Consider the following 19,511-nt stretch of genomic DNA (forward strand, 5'->3'; position numbering starts at 1 on the left):
TGTACTTCATTGGCTCTTTTTCTTTGGCTGAGTCATTACAACTACTAGAACAATCTATCTGACCTAGAACTCACTCATGTGAATCCTTTTAAGTTCCCTTAACTTAAGGGAGGATATTGAAGGCTATTGAGGCAGGATATTGAAGACCTCTCTTCTGAGTTATTCTCTTCTTTCCCAGTCACTTTAAAGACTATCAACTGGTAACTATTCATAGGCTCAGGGCTCAGATTTAATTTATACTCTCTACAGAAGCCAACTGGGTAGCATATTAAGGACAATGTTGCTTCACACCACTCAGTTCTATAGCCAGCTGGATTCCATAAAGATGCCCCATTTCCTCACCATGGCACAATGAATAATGTGCCATTCTATCTTTATGCAATTATGTATTATCCTTATGTATCAGTTTCAATCCCTCTTGGGACTTACAGCAGCCAGACTTTCTGAACTTTAATGTCAACTCCCATCACTCACTAGCCATATATCCCTTGCCCAAGAGATTTTAACTTCTTTGTGCTTCATTTTCCTCACTGCCTCCTCATTTAGAAAAAGGTGGTGAGGTGGCAGATGGGGAGATGATAATAACAACTTGTATCACCTACTGTCATGACGTTTAATAAGTTACTGCATGTCCACTGCTTAAAACGGTCTCCCAGCTATTAACTATCATTTAATATGCTTACTTCTGAATCACCAATGACAGAAGACTGGTCTTATTATAATATGATCTAACAACTAGACTAACCAATGTGCTAGTTTTACAGTGATATGAAGTCTTTTCTAAGAGTACAATGTAAATCTTGACACGTTGAATAGTTTTTAAATCAATTAGAAAGTTCTTTTTCCAAAAGTTGCCTTTCACTCACCTCCAAGCATGAGCCCCTTGTCTCAGGGAGGTTTTACACACACACACACACACACACACACACACACACACACACACACACACACACCCTTTCTCATTCTCTAGCTCAGCACACACTGTTAATTTTCTTAACACTCCTTACAAGTTTAATGATTTTATTTTTTAGTCCACTAGATCTGTGAGGGAGGAACCTTATCTATCTTGTTCACTGTTAGATCTCTAACACATGTCTAGAACATAGTAGGCACTCAAATGTATCCTGGATGAACAATGCAGACATTTTAAAGAGTTTTTAACCCACGCCAGATACAAACTGGAGCAATAATGGTTGCAGGCTTCTATTTTAAAGATTGCCCAATTAGGGATTTAGTCTCATTTAAAAATACATGATTCATTAAACATGTAAAATGGCAATGTTTTCTATAAATTATCCCCACCCAAACACGTTAAAAGTTTTGGTAAGAAATATGTTTTCTAAACCATTCATAGCACCCTCCTCCTTTAACTATAAAAGATAAAACATACAACATGCTGTAGGTTTATTTTTATTCAAAAAGTTACTGTCTCAAGACATAAATACAAATCAGAAAACAGTACAATTAGGACAATAGAATGTGGAGGACAACAGGTTAGAGTAATATATAAAACATTTTTAGCTGGTTGAAAACAAAGCTGTAAGAACTGCTTTCACAAAGAAGTACTCCTTTCAAGAGTGAGGAAAAAAAAATCAACTTAGGTTTAAAATCATATATACAGTCCTCTCAGCAGTTCTAGTAAATGCAGTGGTGTGAAAAACAACATAGGCAGTACTTTTTGCACATAACAATATTCGTAGATGGAAAATCTGTTAGACAAGTCTTGTTTCATTTGTTATTAACCATGATTTAATAAAACAATTGTATTGTATCATGATCTTTTAGCTAACCTATGGTTTTTGGCTACCACAGCCCAATGCTTGTTGATTTCTGACTCTAAGAACTGAAAGCCTTTTGGTATTCACCCATCTGAAGATATTCTCGTATTGCAAGCATATTAAGGCATGGAATGATTAAAATAATATACCTCAAGAACTGAGAGACGACTGACAAAAAGATAGATATACATGTAATATAAGTTAATATTTTGTTTTAAACGATGTCTAGCTGCCTAAGCTTCGCAAAATGAGTTGATGTCAAAATGGCAAGTAGCCACTTTCTGTTTTAAACTAATTTATTTGTGAAAGGACATAAAATGAAGTTTAAAGCTTAGCTTTCAAAGAATATTATGGGTTATGAATTCTATTATCCCATCTAATTTACATACAGAGGAAATGTACTGTAACCTGTTAGAAGTATCTTTAACCTGAAGACTGCTTGCAAAGACAGATAGATAAAACAATATAAAATACAAATTTAAAAATCATTTTAAAGCATGAACACTCATGCTTTTCTATTTTTAAACATTGTTAAACTTTCAATATATTTCTGAAACCTCATAATTTTAAGTTGGAATTTAAAAGTAAGAAAAAACTAAACAAACTGCGCAATTATAAAATCAGCACCAATTTATATATATATATAATTTTATTTAAAATTTAGATCCCTATTCCCACACTCTAATAAGCTGTATAATTTTTGTTTAGAATTTTTCTGCAAACATACTACAATAAGCTTCTTTTATTTGGAGACAAAATACAGTGGCACTACTGGAAGGAATATCACAACATTACATTTTTATCTTAAAGGACAAGCAAACTTTCAGGGTTGATAATGGGATAAGCATGTTTGAGACTGGTTACCTTCTGGCAGTTCACTGCATCTGGATTATTTCTGAAAAGTATAGAGAAGCTCTTGGATTTTAAAAATATCTTAAAATACATTTTAGATGAAAAAATTGTAAAAGTTCTGCTTATAAGTTTACCTTTCTCCACAATTACAATATTTAAAAGAAAGCTTTGTTGATTGATGTTTTAAGCATTTAAATTTAGAATGCTAAAAACAATTCTATCCTATAATTTCAGGGCAGGGGAATAAATTCATCCTTAACTTTGTTTCTTGGATGTAAACAGAAATCCAGCAGAGGTCATCATTACTTAGTACACCCAGTAAATAAATGTGAGAGGATTCATGTCTGTACCAAATGCCTCTTTAGATTGTTATATTTTCTTTAAAAAAAAGCATGAAATAATTGATTCAAAAGCCAACTAACAGCGCATAAATAAAATATTTACTTTCTAAGAAAAACTGTAGCTTATCATCAAACTGTTTACTTGTCCTTTACTTTTTTCAGGCAAACAAAACTGCCCCTCAATGCACTTGATCTTGGTAAGCATAAGCATGTCATATTCTCCTTAGAGAAAAATCTGTACAGAATTTCACTGTATCTACCACACTTTATTTTAAAACTTCCTCTTCCACTTAGAAAATGACTTCACCACAGATTTAATTGAGTACTGGTATTAAAACATTGACACCCCAAGAACCTAATGAAAGAGAAAAAAAAAAAAACCTTGTTAAAATTATCATTCATTTCTTTGTAAAATGCATCTGTAAATGTTACATTAATATTTGTTAACATCAAGTTTAATAATGTTAATAAAAAACCACTCTGAAAAACGCCCCTCCCTTCAGATACATAATTCTAAAATTAAAATTACCATGAATATACAATGAAGTAACAATATCAGGCCTAATCAAGATGTTACTTACCTCACAAATACAACTAAGAACGGGGACCATGTCTCATTTTTATGTTTATTCATACTCCTGATGCCTAGATAATGCCCTAAACCCAGCTACTCAACATTTGTTGAATGAACAAATGTATGTGCTTCTTGACATATACTTCTGGCACAGGGTCAATGGAAAGAGCTTAACAATGTCTTGCAAACTTGGTCATCTACCCTGTGGAGTGGGTATAGCTTTTTAAAAGGCATTTGAACATGTAGACCAAAAATATCCAAGAACAATAAAAGCATGTAAAAAATTCAGAAAATCTAGCCTGAGTGAATAAAGAGAACTGTAAATTTTAAGAATTTAAATAAGGTGAAATCTGGGCAAAGTAACATATACTGATGACTTTTTATACCACTCCTTTTGGTAAAAGAAGGATAAAAATCTAAAAATTATCTGTCACTAACTAAAAGCTATTCAACTAAAATTCTAGCACTTACTATACTAAGTAATATCTTAAAATAATATAATGAGCTAGTAAAAAATGATTATAAAACCAGAGGTTAATGAGCTAAGCAATATTAGGAATGCAAAGCGCCCTTATTTGTAAATGAGATCTCTCAAAGTCACGGAAGTCAGAAATTGCTCTGATCCGAAGGAAGTGAGTATTTTCAGACCAGGAAACAAGTATCTACCTGATTACTTAACAATTCATTACAAGGAGGTTGCCAAGTGTTTGGAATCCCCAGTAATAAGAACAGAGAGGATTAATGTGCCCCACTTCTTACCTGTCATTCACCAAAACCACCACTACTCACCCCTTGTTCTCCCCTACCCTCCAATCAAGTGCAGGGGCCTCCCTTTTTGGTTAGAGTCAGAGATTAGATGTTTAGAAAATATTTCCACCAAAGAAGCCTAGATGATGTTTAAAGGTCCCTTCTAGCCATAATACTCTGTGACTCTGGGTAAGGGAAAGTCTGGTGATGAATGAAAGGATATAATCTTAGCTGGCAACTCTTAGTGTAGAGTGTGGCATGAAGATAAACTTCTCGGAGTGCCTAACCAGAAATCATATGAACAGTTTTTTTCCTGTTTTTTGTACAGACTAGGTTATAAGTAGATTCTTCTACTAGAACATAAAATTAGCTCCACTAGACTAACCCCTTCTTTCACCAAGTTTATACGACAGATAATTCTAATATGAGAATCGCAACACAACATAGAAGAATGACGTCAAGGACACTTTCTGTGCTAATAAACTACACCTGTTTCTGGTGTTAAAAAGTATAAGGTATAAAAAGTATAAATAGCAAGCTTTTGTGTGTTGTGGCAATACTAACCCACTAGAAGCAGAAAGTGATGACTGCTTTAAAATGTATAAATAGTATAAATAGCAAGTATAAATATTTAAAAAGTATAAATAGCAAGCTTTAGTGTGTTGTGGCAATTTTGACCCACTAGCAGCAGAAAGTGAAGATTGCCACAAATAAACCAATATTGTTTCCAAATAAAACTCACTAAAACATCAATCTACTATCTTGTGCATATGTAACCCAAACCTGAGCTGCTCGGAGTTCTTACACTACCACTTCTGAATCATGTGGATATCGTGTTACAAGATATATTTAGATTTAGTAATAACTTAGAGCATCTATACTAGGATGTTTTGGGTTATTTCACTTAGAACTAGAGAATCTTAGAACTGGGTATAAAAGGATTTAAGTCCCAATTTTGTTATTGTTTTGATGACTCACATATCACAGGCTTGAGTAAAAACAGATGTAGACTATTGCTTAAACGATTTTTAGATTTAAAAATGTCCGTCATTCTATTTCTTAAGTTACTGTTGAGACAATAGGTAAAGTCTGATGAATATTTTAAAATAAACTAGTATTAAGTTAAATATATATTAACCAATAAATATAAAATAAGTACATACATATGGTCAAAGAGATCTAAAGATACCCGAACCTTCAAAGATTATTGGGCACTCAGTTATGTGACTGCTGCCATCATGTGGTAATACTATAAAACTACAGGAATAGATGCGTGTGTTTATTTTCCTAATTTTAATAGAAGCAGCTACACTACTATCATTTTAGTTATAACATAACATAAAAAATCTATAACAAGTAATTATTAGGTTCCTATCTTTGGCCTCACTCAGATTGTAGTTTTCCTTAAATGCTATAAAAAATACACACACAATTTACATACATAATTTACATTGCTGTTTCATTATTTTAGAAATCTGAAGAACACCTTTTTGCACATCTAGTAAGTGACTAAGGAAACAAATGCCTCAAGCTTTCCTGACTTTAGGTGACCACATGAAAAAATAAAGAGATCTCTAACTGTCCTTATCAATTCTGACTACAGTTAATCATTTTGATTTCTAAATTACTTTTTTTGGTGTTTCTTATAAATGAGGTCTGATTTTAGTTCTGGAAAGTACAACAGCAGAGACAGCACGAAATTTTTAAGTAAAAAAGGAACTCGGATCAAATTGCTATTCTGACACTAGAGTCGTAAAACTGAACAAGTCAACGAACCACTTCTTCAGTCCCAAGTGTGCTTGAGTATAAAAGTGAGATACTACCACCTTTCTCACAAGGTTGCTGAGAGGATCAACTAAATCATGCCTAGCACAGCATCAGGCACATTAATCTCTCACATACTAGCTTCCATCCTTTGATTTCAAAGAGACAGTCAAGGTGAACTAGAATACAAACTCCTGGAGGGCAGGGAGAGCACCAAACTGGTTTTAGCACTAAATTCCAGCTCAATAAATTGTCGAATTAATATATTCCATCATAGCTGCTTGAAAAGATTCTTTTACTCCCCATCAGTCATGACCTTCACTTTTTTTTTAACGAACCAGAAGATACATACTCCTAGATTATCAGGGAACCATATACTTCAATATGCATGTAAACTATAGACTTATATGAGTAGGCCTAGATCACTTATGCTACTGAGAGTATGGACTGCAGATAAGAATTGACAGCACTTGTTAAGATGCAGAATCTCAGACCACGCTCCAGACTTACTGAAGCAGAATCTTTAATAAGATCTCCAGATGATTCATGGGCACATCCAGAGACTGAGAAACACTTACTTACAGGATCTCAGGGTGGCTTATCCAAAGATTCCTACACCTGCTATCCTACAAAATAGCGTCTTCTGACTCAAACATTATTTATAGAATAAATAATTAACAGAATATGTTGGTGTGAGTTAGTCTGTCAAAAATTTTCGAAGAACTATCTGAAAGCAGATTATGAGGTGAGGAAGGGCAAGGAGAGAATAGTAGAAATTGGGGCATGGGAGGCAAGCCTCAGCCGACGGTCACTCAAGGTAGCAGGTGTTAGGAGGAAGGAGCAGAAATAGGTAGACACTAGAAAGTGAGATGGAAGGGGACTTAACTGGTTTATTCATTTGACAAATAAAACTAAACACCTATTATGCTAGGCAAAACTCAAAATGAAAAAAATCATCACTGCCTGGTACTCAGCTTACTGAGCAAAATGTAGTATCTGTTTCACTGCACAGATCTGGTAATTATCAAAATAAAAATGTACACGATGTGCTATGAGAGCCAAGAATAAAGCATCTATCTGGAGGGGTCAGCAAAAACTTTACAGAGAGTATCAGAACTATTAAAGGATGAATTCACTAGGATGAAAAGGAAAGGGGCAATTCTGGCAGAGAGAAAAGCTTATTCAAAGTGATAGTGTCGTGAAAGAGTTTAGTATGTCTAAGAGGAACTTTAAGACTTGATATGGTTGGAGAGCAAGATGCATATAAGGAAAAAGCCAAGATTAACTGGCAAAGGACCAAGAACACAAAAGTCTTTGTTCACCACACTGAGAACCCACAATTTTTTCTTAATGGTAATGGCGAAAAAAATCAGTGGAAGACCTAAAACTATGAGGGACAGAACCACTTCTGCATTTTAGAAAGATGACCCCAAAAGAGCTTTAAAGGAGTGCTGTAGCAGCAAGATCAGTCTAACAAATAAATCTAAATGCCTATTATGCTAGGCAGTACTCAAAATGAATAAAATCATCACTGCCTGGCTACTGCAACAGGCCAATTAAAAACTGAAGACAATTTATACCAAGGCATTGTCAGGGACAATACAGCAGAGGGGACAGACAGGAGAGGTACTTAAGAAACAGAACTGACAATACCTAATAATAACCAGTAATCTCAATTACCTTCTCTTTATTACCAAACCTTTATTCAAGTTCTATTTTTTATCATGTCTTCGTATTATGATTTCTCATTCATCCTATCCATCCATAAATGCCAAGGAAATCTTTCTGAAACACAATTCTGATCATGCCACTCCCTCATTCAAACTCAAGCTTACAGGAAAAGTCCAAATTCCTTAACATAACACTCAAGTTCCAGTTGGCCAGGGATTCAAAGGCACTTTCAATCTGTCAGCTCCACTGAATCACCCCTCCTATCCTCCTGAAAGCCCTCCTGCTGCCTGACTCCTTTTCTCCTGTCCAGTTGTTTTTAACCACTCTCAAAGTACTGCCCCAGCTCTTCAATCTCAAATTTAGGGATTGCCTGTACTTTTGATTTTGCAATCCTGGGGTACATTTAAATTGAACGTACTGATTCATCCATAATTGAAGCTGGATCAAAGAAATCAGGTTTCAGTTCTGTTCTTTCTCGTCTGTTCTTTGATGGTGGCTAAGGAAAAAAAAAAGGGGGGGGAGTTGACAATCGCTATTATCTATAAACCAGACAGCAGCTGAAAATATTAAAATTATTAAGTCTTCATGTGGCATATGTAACTGTGCAAGTATACTTTACAATATTTTAAATACTGTATATTAAAACTATACAATGCATAAAAATACCAAAAAGCAAATCATTCACAGGAAATTATTCTGAAAGATGAAAACTAGAAAACTCATTTTTATTTTACTTTAAAAATGCCATTCTCATTTTCCTTTAAAGGTGCCAATTACACTACTCTGAAGAGAAGCCATATTTAATTATTTCTTCCTTTTAAGGAGAATACAGCAAGGTACACTATGAAGTACAATCAGAAGACCTAGCTTATATTAAGTCCCAGCTTTACTGCTGCTTCTTAGTTTTGTCTCCGTGGACAGGCTAACTGTCTTAAGTTTCAATATCCTTCACCCTCCTAACCTACTTCACTAAGTTGAATGATATATGTGGCAAGAGGAAATATGCAGAAGCATTTCATGTATCTGATAAAACCTTATTCATATATATATTTAATATGGAAATTTGTCTCAATAATATGGTAATATCAAGTTACTCATGTATTGTTTTGATAATGGCAAATAAATGGAAAATAAGGTGGATATGATACCTCATATAAGAGAAAGCAAATATATATTTTATATAGTCCTAAATTAATATGAAAATCTACCATCTTAAACTAAGAGTTAACACACTCTTCAACCCTACCCTCTCCTCAATCCCTTCTCATATACCAAAATACCTGGCAACTCTTTTATTTAATCTTTTTTTGCAAAACTTACTTTTCATAGCAGGTATTTCCTTGAATTCCAACTTAATTTCCAAAGGATCTTAAACGAAAATCTGACCGAAATTATTAAAGTTTCTTACCAAGTCTATATCCATGGTGTCAAAATCCATTCCTTCGTTAAGATCTTCAATCCTCCCTTCTGAGGACATCATGACATCTTCAACAATCGGCTCTTCATCATCTTCCATTAGGCTTGTACCACGCCGACTAGAGAAATATAAAAACAAAGTTAAGATCTGAACCAATGTTGTGACTATTAATATACTGGCAGCAACTATGTAGCTCTCTATATTGAAGTGTAATGGAAAATGATGAAATTAAAGGTAAGGGAAAATGATTAGGCATTGATCATGTCATCAATGATGTCAAAACCCCAATGTTCACTTGTCTAAAAATGCTAGGAGCTTTTATTCTACATTACTTCAATACATTTAGCTTGACAGTTCTGATATCCCACATAAAAGTTCAATGAGAATTTCCCACATGGGAACAGACAAGATACCTCAAATCCTTTTTGAAAGTAGGCAGGGTACAAATTAATAAACAAATATAAAACAGAGACCAAAGAAATGACATTTTCAGAATACATATATTTTCACTAATATACATTAGTTTTACCCATCATTCACTCATTCACTCGGTACCTAATTTGTACCAGGTACTCACTCACTTAACTCATTCACACAGTGCCTACTATATGCCAGGCTTCTTTTATGTCCTACGAACGGGGAAAAAAAGGTAAGTGAGACATGGTTCCTGCCCTCAAGGAGCTCACAGTCTACTATGGGAAAACAAAGATAATTGTTACAAAATGTGACAAATATTACAAGAGAGGTATGTATCAAGTGCTATAAAAACTACTGAAAGAAGAAATTAATTCTGCTTCAGGTAGAAATGAGCAACACTTAGGCTGAAACTTGGATTCTGTGTCCTATGAAACTCAAAACTAAGATATATGTAGAGAAGTAAAAATAAAAACTTAACACCATAAATGCTGTATGTTATCACATAATTTTAAGGCATAAACTCAGATTTCAAGTTCATAAATTAGCCCAGATCAGCCTGAAGGAAGTCAATGTAATAGTGAAACTGAAGGTAACCAGTTGCCCAGTTTGCCCAATACTGCCTTCTTTCTCATTCATTTAACTTTTCTCACCACTATCAAAATAAATTACTTACAATTTAAACAACACAATGTTGAGTTCTTAAAAAAATAATATAAAGATACCAAGACATGATGTTTAACCCACACAATCTGAACAAACATGTTGACAATGGTCCCTGTTTTCTAAGAGTTCTGGAGAGTAAATGGCAATTTTACTCTATTTGGTAGAGGCAACAATGAAGGAAGTATGTGTACTTTGTGGACCATGTTACAGAAAACCTGAAGTCCATTCTGCATCTCATCTGGAGTGGAAGATATGTGATAGAAACTATAAAAATACAAAGAGATACTTGGAAGTATTTTCAGTTATAGAGCAGATACCATTACAGAAAAATCATTGTAAAACAAAATTTTTTTAAAGTGTCAGGCAAAAATCACTTGTGGCACAACAACCAAAAGAATCTTATGTAATAATTATTTAAATAGGAGAGTCTCTTTCAGTCACCTCGGGAAGTTTATCTCTAATGGGAATTAAACTACAAACAAAAGAATAATGATAAATGGTACTGAATAATGAGATGCTATGGAAGATCTTAGGGACTAGCAGAAAATTTTCACGGGAGAGGTAAGGACCAAATGACTGTATAGTAGAATTCCAGAATGGCTGAATTGGTGACGGGCTGGAAGCTAAAAATTAGCTTGTTGAATTTGGAATGAAATAAGGATATATTACAGGGAAATGTGGTCACAGAAACAGAGAAGAGGGAACAGAACCAAGTCATAATATAGATGATGACCATATCAGACAAGTTAGGATCCAAATCTATAGATTTAATAGAGTGTACTTTATCTGTAGAGGTTCATAAGAACAGTATAGAAATAACTAAAGCAAATTTTAATAGGTTACCATACATATGGCAAATAATCATTTCTTAAAAAAAAATAGGTGAAATTCTCATTATTTAAAAACCAACAAAATAAAACAAATTTTAAATAGGTAACAATTACTATCTCCCAGTATTAAAACATGTGCTACATTATGTTACAAATATAAAGCTTCTGAACTCAAAACTTAAATAATCAGAATCATATGTTTCCTTTTTTGTACTAATCACCGAAAGACTGCTTTTCTGCCATCTCTCCTAGACCGAAGCTAATATTCATAAAAGTCTCATACAGATTCCAGTAAAAAAACAAAGTATTTGAAAGTCAAACTACAATTTTTTGCATTGGACATTTATTCATTCAGTGAACATTTAACTTAGCACTTTTTATGTGCCAAGCACCAACAGGCAACAAGGTGGTCCCTGCCCTTAAGGAGCTCACAGTCTAGAAAAGGGATAAATTCATAAATAAATATTAATAATACAATGTGGTAAGTGCTACAAGAAATATGAACATACATAGTGTTAATGGGAGCACAGATGACCACAGCTTCACTTAAGGTGACACCTGAGCTTATTCTTTTACAACGATTTTACCAAGAAATGGGGGATAGGATACTAAATGTAGGCAGGGGTCATATTTTGAGTGATCTTGCATGCCATGAGCTAAATAGTTTGGACTTTATCCTGTAGGCAATGGGGACCATGGGAAGGTTTAAGTCAAAGAGTTACATGACCAGATTCTTATTCTACAATAGTCATTTTTGATGGCAGTGTGAATGATGGAGTAGTGGTGGGGAGTGAGGGGAGGAGTTTGGTGAGAGGATAAATGGGAGATTTGAGGGAAGAAAACAAGTTAGAAAGCTAATACAATGGTTCAGATGAGGGATGAGGACCTAAACTAAGCTGGGGAATCAATTAAGATGTAACAAAAGGGGATTTTTAGCTATAATTCTGTGTACCAAAATAAACAAGGATTCAAATTTAAACTTTTTCCAACAGATCAACCTAAGATTGGTCCTTTAACTAACTAGTGAATATTTAACTTTCAAAGTTTTCTTCTGTTGGAAAGACCAAATTTTAGTTCCTTGATTATTTCAGCTAACTCTAGAGAGTCTGCTGAAATTTTTAGGCAAGGCACACATCAAAATATGTTAAAATGAATTAGTGAACTTCCTAGACTCAGACAATAAGGCACTCTCACTTACATGGCATGCTGAAGATTAGTTCGTAGTTTAACATAGCTCACTGCTGCTCTCTCCTGCTGTTGCCTTGCTTCCTCGTGTTGTCTTTGAGCTAACATCCATGTTACCTGCGTGCTTCAAGGAGAATTTTATTCTTCTTTTAACTTAACTTTTTTCTATGTAATTAATAAAGTTGTAATACAGAAAATGATCAAATGTACTTACTTATAATCCAGAGGAGTTTGATGATGTTCAGTCTGCATGGGATAGACACTCATGAAGCTATCCTCAGGTCGTAATCTTTTGGGCTCTCTCATAATCGTTGAGGTGAGTTGTGGTGTCTGCATCATAACTGGGGTGTGCAGTGTTTGTTCTCTGCTTAACCACATACTGTCACTACTACTGCTTTCTTCAGCTAAAAAAGAGAAAATTAATCGCAATAAAGTTCAGTCACTAACTCTGACTAACCAGATGTCTAATACAACCTACTCTGGTCAACAAACATCTGGTTACCTTCCATATGCTAGTGCTTGAAACAGGGGGATGTATACCAAGGTATGTAAGGTGCGATCCCTGTCCTTGGAGACAAGGAAAACACAGGCAATGACAACCCAGTGTGATAGTGCTACAAGAGAGGGCAGCACAGGGAGAATGGGAGCAATGGAAAGGAGCAGAAACAACTCCCCAAAAGTGACTTCTAATTAGTGTAAATACTGTATAAACAGTGACATTTTTCAGGCAGGGAGAAGAAAAAAAGCAAAAACGCCGAGGCATGAAACTGCAATGACTGAACCATATTAATTTGCTGGTATTCAGCAGATTTTGACCTACAAAAATGGCAACTTCATATGGTTCAAACTAAGAGTGTGGTACTCCTAGGTTAAGCAGCGAAGGTTAAGGCTGATAAAAAAGGACAGGAATCAATTTACACAAAGTCTTATAAGCTGTGCTAAGGTGATGGGAACTACTGCCGAAGGTTTTATGGAAGGAAACAATGTGGAAGTTACATGTCAAAGGTGGCAGTGTGGAAGGTGGACTTAAGAACATGAAGACTAGTGAGCAAACAGGCCAGTTAGGAGGCTAATTGTATAGCCCAGGTGAGTTAGAGGTGGGAACAGGAATGAATATAATGGAAGAATAATTCCTAGTTTACAGGATGCTCGCCAACTCCAAAGGGAGCACAAATCCATATACACATTAAGCACTGGACCAAAAACACCAGATTTCACACCTGCAAAAGCTATTTGTTTTCAAATCTGTAGATGCTGCCATGATTAACAGAAGACAAATTCACATGCAAGTATTACTGAATTCATAGTGATTTTTAAAAAAAGATTTGAGAGAGAGAGAGAAAGAGAGAGAGACACAGACAGACGGACAGACAAACAGTAAGAGAGAGCATGACAGGGGAGAAGGTCAGAGGGAGAAGCAGACTCCCTGTGGAGCTGGGAGCCTGATGTGGGACTCGATCCTGAGACTCTGGGATCATGACCTGAGTTGATGGCAGTGGCTTAACCAACTGAGCTACCCGGGCGCCCTCAGTAATTTTTTTTAAAACACTGATTTGGGAGGTGAAGGTGATAGCACTTGATGACTGACTGAATATGAGTTTGCAGGAAAACTATTTTATTAGAAGATTATACATGTGCACACAGATGTGTTTTTAAAGAAAAGAGTGGACAGGAAAATGTACTAGTACCTCATTAGGTGCCAGATAGATTAGACATAAATTTCACAATCTGTAATATAATTATATCAGCCCTTAAGTTCTACTGTGTTTAGGCTCCAATTTTGCCTTCAACATTGCCCTGAACTAAAAGAAAAAAAAATGCCCTGAAATGACCAGTCTGTCAGCATCATTCTTCCTTCTTCTAACTTACTAATGCCCCAATTTCTATGGTTTTCTCCAAAAACCTAAACAAAGAATATGGACTCTTTCTGTAAAAGCTGAACTACCAGGTTTGATAATCTATCTTCAAGATATTATATAAATACCAATTCATTTGTTCTCCATGTAGTCTAAGGAAAAGGAGAAAATTGATGGCCAGCATAAATCTTCAACAATTAACTATTTGTTCAGAAGAGAAATACAGTGATGTGCAGGAAACATCATCTTTTAATCAGATAACTTTTGGACTTAAGTCTAAGGTTGTTTTAGTTTTAAGTTTATGCAGGGGTTTTTTTTTTTGAAGATTTTATTAATTTATTTGAAACAGAGAGACAGCAAGAGAAAGAGCACAAGTGGGGGAGTGGGAGAGAGAGAGGGAGATGCTCCCGCTGAGAAGGGAGCCTGATGCGGGACGTGATCACAGGACCTGGGATCCTGACCTGAGCTGAAGGCAGATGCTTAACCGACTGAGCCACCCAGGTGCCCCAGTTTATGCATTTATATTATTGGACAAGAGATATAACCATTACTCTATGGGACAACCAAGTATTGAACACTATATACTTGATATGTAGCAATTAGAAAATATGGCCCCCAAATCTTTGACACACCTCACATTAAGAGGTGGACAATTATGTCCCATCCCTTTGAAGCTAGGCCCTGACTGCTTGATCAAGAGAATATGGTGGAAATTATGCTGAACCAGTTTCTGGCCTTAAAAACCTGGCAGCTTCTACTTCTCTCTTCAGACACTTGCTCTTGGGAGCCCAGTAACATGCTGTGAGAAAGCGAAAAGCCATATGGAGAGGTCACATGTAAGTGTTCTGGCAGCAGACAATCCTGCTAAAGCCCAAGCTAATAGCTAGTACCAGATAAGTAAAGGTGCCTCCATAGGATTTGTCACCAGCCTTTGAGTCTTCCTAGCTGAGGCATCAGACATGATGTCCCTGATATGTCCTAAGTTTTGGGGTAGTCTGTTATTCAGCATTAACTGAAATTTTGGCAATTATGTTAATTTGTTTAGAAGTTCCAAAGGAGGGGCGCCTGGATGGCTCAGTCCTTAAGCTCGGGTCATGATCTCAGGGTCCTGGGATTGAGCCCCGCTTCGGACTCCCTGCTTGGCAGGAAGCTTGCTTTCCCTCTCCCACTTCCCCTGCTCATGTACCTGCTCTCTCTCTCTCTCTCTCTCTCTCGCTCGCTGTCAAATAAATAAAATCTTTAAAATAAATAAGTTTCAAAGGAGAGTGAAAAAGTCCCCAGGCCCATTACAAACCAACCCTACAGTGCTAGGAGTTCAAGAGACTGAAATGTCATATTGCATTCCTACTTCTAGGATTACAGACAGAAATCTTTATCAAGTTCTTCATGATAAATGACCTTTTCCCAGAAATTCAGAAGTCAGAACCTCCCTGAATCTGTTGCTCCACACTTAAACTAGATAATCTGATCTCTTAAGTAACAACTAGCTCTATAATGCTGAGTTCATATCCCTATGCATATATAGTATGGCATACTAATTAAAAAGCAGAAGTTCCAGAGTGAGACTGCCTAGCCACCGAATAGCTGTGTGATCTATGTAAGTTACTTAACCTCTTTGTGCTGGTTTTCTTATCTGAAAAATAAGGACATACCTGAAGAGTTATGAGAACTGAGTTTATGTATATAAAATGCTTAAAACACAAACTTACACATAACTGGACACACTGTGCAAGATATTATTTAACAACACATATCTCAAATGTGAACTTACTGACAATTCAGTTGGTAAATGTAAGGGGTAAGTATAAAGAGAAATGAACCATGTTCTTACTGAGTGCAAGTTGCATGCCTTCAACTACTTTCCGTTTTCCTGTAGATGGTTTTGACTTTTTACTTCGCACAGTTGACCCCCGACTGCTGATTCCACTAATGACTGACATGGTATCATCATCACCACCAGCTAGCAAAGAATTTCGGTAAGACATCAGAGGAAGCCACACATCTTCTCTTCGGAGTGACATCTGAAAGGTCATGAACTTTTCCAAGTAAACATACCTTAAAAAGAAGTAGAAACCTTTAATACATAAAACTGCCACAACTCTCTTTCCTCCTTTTTATTTATTCCTCCTAATGATCTTAATGTTCACATGCCATATAGAACATACAATGATTTTATTAGAATTAAACAAAAAGTAAATTAGAATGAAACAAAACAAACATTTCCTCAAAGCATATAGTAACAAATGAAGGTGTTAACATTTTCTTTCCTAATATGTCTCTGTTCTATCTTAATTTTACAGGTCTTCTGATAGAAGAACAAACCCAAGTCACATTTCTGGAAAGAAGACTAATTTAAAATCATGCAATTTGGGTTCTAGTACCAATTCCACCAACCCCTAGCTGTGTAAGTATGGGCACATTACTTCACAATTCAAACTCAGCTTCATTAGTACCCTGACGAGCACTTCTGTAGCTGTCAAGAGTCTTCATTAAACGAAATAATCCAGAGCATTTAAGCTTAGTATTTGTCAAGCATCCACTATGTCACTATGTCTCTGGCACTGGGGATTGGTACAAAAATGAGTTAAGATATGGCCTCTATCTGCAAAAAAGTTTCAGCCTGATGGAAGTCACGTATTTGCCCTTGGATGCAAGTATCACAAGGATTCTATGGGTTACATGTAATGTAGCAATCAAAATTCAACTAACATTTGTGTGATTACTTATGTGTTAGTTATTTTTCTCTTGGGATCTTTAACTTTATTCTTATAATCCTGTGAGAGAGACATTTTCCTTGTTTGACAGATGAGGAAGCAAAAGATAAGAATGAGAAAGCAATATAACCATGATTCAAATCCCAGGCTTCTGACACTAAGAGTTCAGTGCTTTATTGTCTAAATTATGCTTCAAATACACGAACACAATTTTTGTCAACCAACTACAAAAAGTGCAACCCAAGTAATCTGTTGTCATAATTATGACTAATTCTAATCAATTCAAAAGCACCAGTTTTGAACACCATTAAAGAGAAAGGATAAGATGAATTCGTTACAAAGATTTTACTTGGTGTTAGCTCAGTATTTCTTAATTTTATTTCAGCTACACACAGTAGTACAGTACTCCTCCTCAAAGTGTGGACTTTAAACTGGCTGTCAGTCTAAAAACTGTAACCAATCTGTGACAAGATATGGAGCTTGAGCCAAAATACACTCACTGGTAGAAAGATTTTTAAGTACGTATCTACCACAGAGCTTAACTGAACATTCCAGATAAGGAGCCCTCCCTTATGCTACCTCCCGCTGATGCTATTTGTCCTCTTCCCCGCCACAAAGACTACCACTAACTTGAACTTATAACCCCACACAAACTTTCATATTTTTAACATATTTTTTCTCAATTTTTGATTTCAATTCCAGTTAACATACAGTGTAACATTAGTTTCAAGTTTAGAATTTAGGTTTTCAACACTTCCACAGAACACCCAGGGCTCATCACAAGTGCCCTCCCTAAGACCTATTTAACTCATCCCCTCACCCACCTCCCCTCAAGTAACCATTAGTTTGTTCTCTATAGTAAAGAGTCTATTTCTTGGTTTGCCTCTTGTTTCTTCCCATGTTTGTTTTGTTTCTTAAATTTCACATGAGTGAAATCATAATATACTTTTGACATATATTTGTCTATAAACATTATAGAACAGTTTTATACTTTGCTTTTTGTACTCAACATGATGTTTTCAAATTCTAACCATTTTTGGAAGAGTGGCATCAGCTAATGTCATTGTATTAATCATTTTCCAACATGTAAGTCTATCAAATCAACATGTTGTTCACCTTAAAATTATACAATGTTATATAGGTCAACCATATTTCAGTAAACTTAGGGAAAAATTTTTAAAGATGAATAAGATCTGAGGATATAACATGATTATAACTGATGATGCTGCATTATTATAACACTGCATAATTGAAATTTGCTAAAAGAAAGCTTAAGTATTCTTAAAAAAAAAAAAAAAAAAAAAGCGCCAGAATAAGTATGTGAAGTTTTGGATGTGTTAATAACTTGATCAGGGAGATCCTCTCATAATATATACATATATGAAATCATCATGTTGTACACTTTAAATATATTACAATTTTATTTGTCAATTATACCACAATAAAGCTGGAAAAATTTTTTTAACATTTTAAAAACAGAATAATCAATTTGGATGTGTGACTCTTATTTCAAAGCCAATTCAATCAAACTGTGGAAATAAAAGTCATTTATGACATGAAACTACCATAAATTTGAAGAATGACTCAGTGTTTAAAAACATTAAGGAATTATATTTACTTTGAAAAAAACCTAACCATTTTGACTGCTCATGATATTCCACTGTACAAAACTCTATTGATCTCATTTTCTAATTAACAGATGTTGTTCTGAGCTTTCCTCTACCCAAACAATGCAATGGTCAAATTCTTTTATGGTTCTCCATGTACTCACATGTAAGAGTTCCTCTAGGGTATCTACCTATGAACAGAATTACCAGATCATGAGATAGGGAGAATCTTAAACTTTACTAGACATTGCCAAATAGCTCCACAAAGTGGTCTTATACAATTTTATAGTCACCAACAATGTATAAAAGTTTCTTGCTGGGGCATCTGGGTGGCTCAGTGGGTTAAGCCTCTGCCTTCAGCTCAGGTCATGATCTCAGGGTCCTGGGATCGAGCCCCACATCGGGCTCTCTGCTCAGCGGGGAGCCTGCTTCCCCCTCTCTGCCTGCCTGCCTCTCTGCCTACTTGTGATCTCGCTCTCTTTCAAATAAATAAAATAAAATAAAATAAAAAAATAAATAAAAGTTTCTTGCTTCACATCTTTGGCAACACTTCAGACTATCAAGATGCCTTAACTTTTGCTAATCTGCTAGGCGAGAAATGGTTTTTCAATGTTTTAATTTATATTTCTCTGATTAACAGTGTTAACATTAGTTCTTAATTGGGATAAATTTATATATAATAAAATGCATAAAATGCACAGAACATTAAGAGTACAGTTGGCTCATTTTGCAAATAAATGCAGTAATATAATCCACACACCTATCAAGATAAAGAATAGTCCTACAAAACACCTTATGTTCCTTTTCCCATTCGATATCCCAAACTTAGAGTATTCACTATTGTGATTTCTATCACCAGAGATTAGTTTTGTCTGCTTCAGAATTTCATGTAAAATGTATACAGTCTTTAAATGCAAAATATTGGTAGACTTTCAGAAGCGGTACATATACTAGGAGTTATTCATATTCTCCTGCCCTTTTATACCTCAAACAGGGGAGTGAATTTTGAGTTTAATTCCATTAGTTGGGTTCTCTTAGAAGTAAGTCACCATTTTAGGATACTACACTAGAAAAGTATTCTAACTGGTCTGCTGA

At 35.3% G+C, this 19,511-nt stretch overlaps 1 protein-coding gene across 2 annotated transcripts in view; it reads right to left on the reverse strand.

Moving 5' to 3' along the window:
• Positions 1 to 1,394: 1,394 nt before the first annotated feature.
• Positions 1,395 to 19,511, reverse strand: part of STAG2 (STAG2 cohesin complex component) — an 83,789-nt gene continuing 65,672 nt past the window's right edge. The window contains exons 28-33 of one of the 2 annotated variants that reach the window (XM_082717270.1): positions 15,927 to 16,150; positions 12,454 to 12,643; positions 12,253 to 12,363; positions 9,136 to 9,262; positions 8,146 to 8,223; positions 1,395 to 3,326 (exon numbers count right to left, since the gene is read on the reverse strand). In XM_082717270.1, the coding sequence (XP_082573396.1) occupies positions 3,303 to 3,326; positions 8,146 to 8,223; positions 9,136 to 9,262; positions 12,253 to 12,363; positions 12,454 to 12,643; positions 15,927 to 16,150 (754 nt within the window). In that variant the 3' untranslated portion in view covers positions 1,395 to 3,302. The remainder of the gene's footprint in view (positions 3,327 to 8,145; positions 8,224 to 9,135; positions 9,263 to 12,252; positions 12,364 to 12,453; positions 12,644 to 15,926; positions 16,151 to 19,511) is intronic. The other variant, XM_082717271.1, reaches the window with a different exon arrangement.

This window comes from Mustela nivalis, assembly GCF_964662115.1.
Source record: "Mustela nivalis genome assembly, chromosome: X".
Classification (NCBI taxonomy): domain Eukaryota; kingdom Metazoa; phylum Chordata; class Mammalia; order Carnivora; family Mustelidae; genus Mustela; species Mustela nivalis.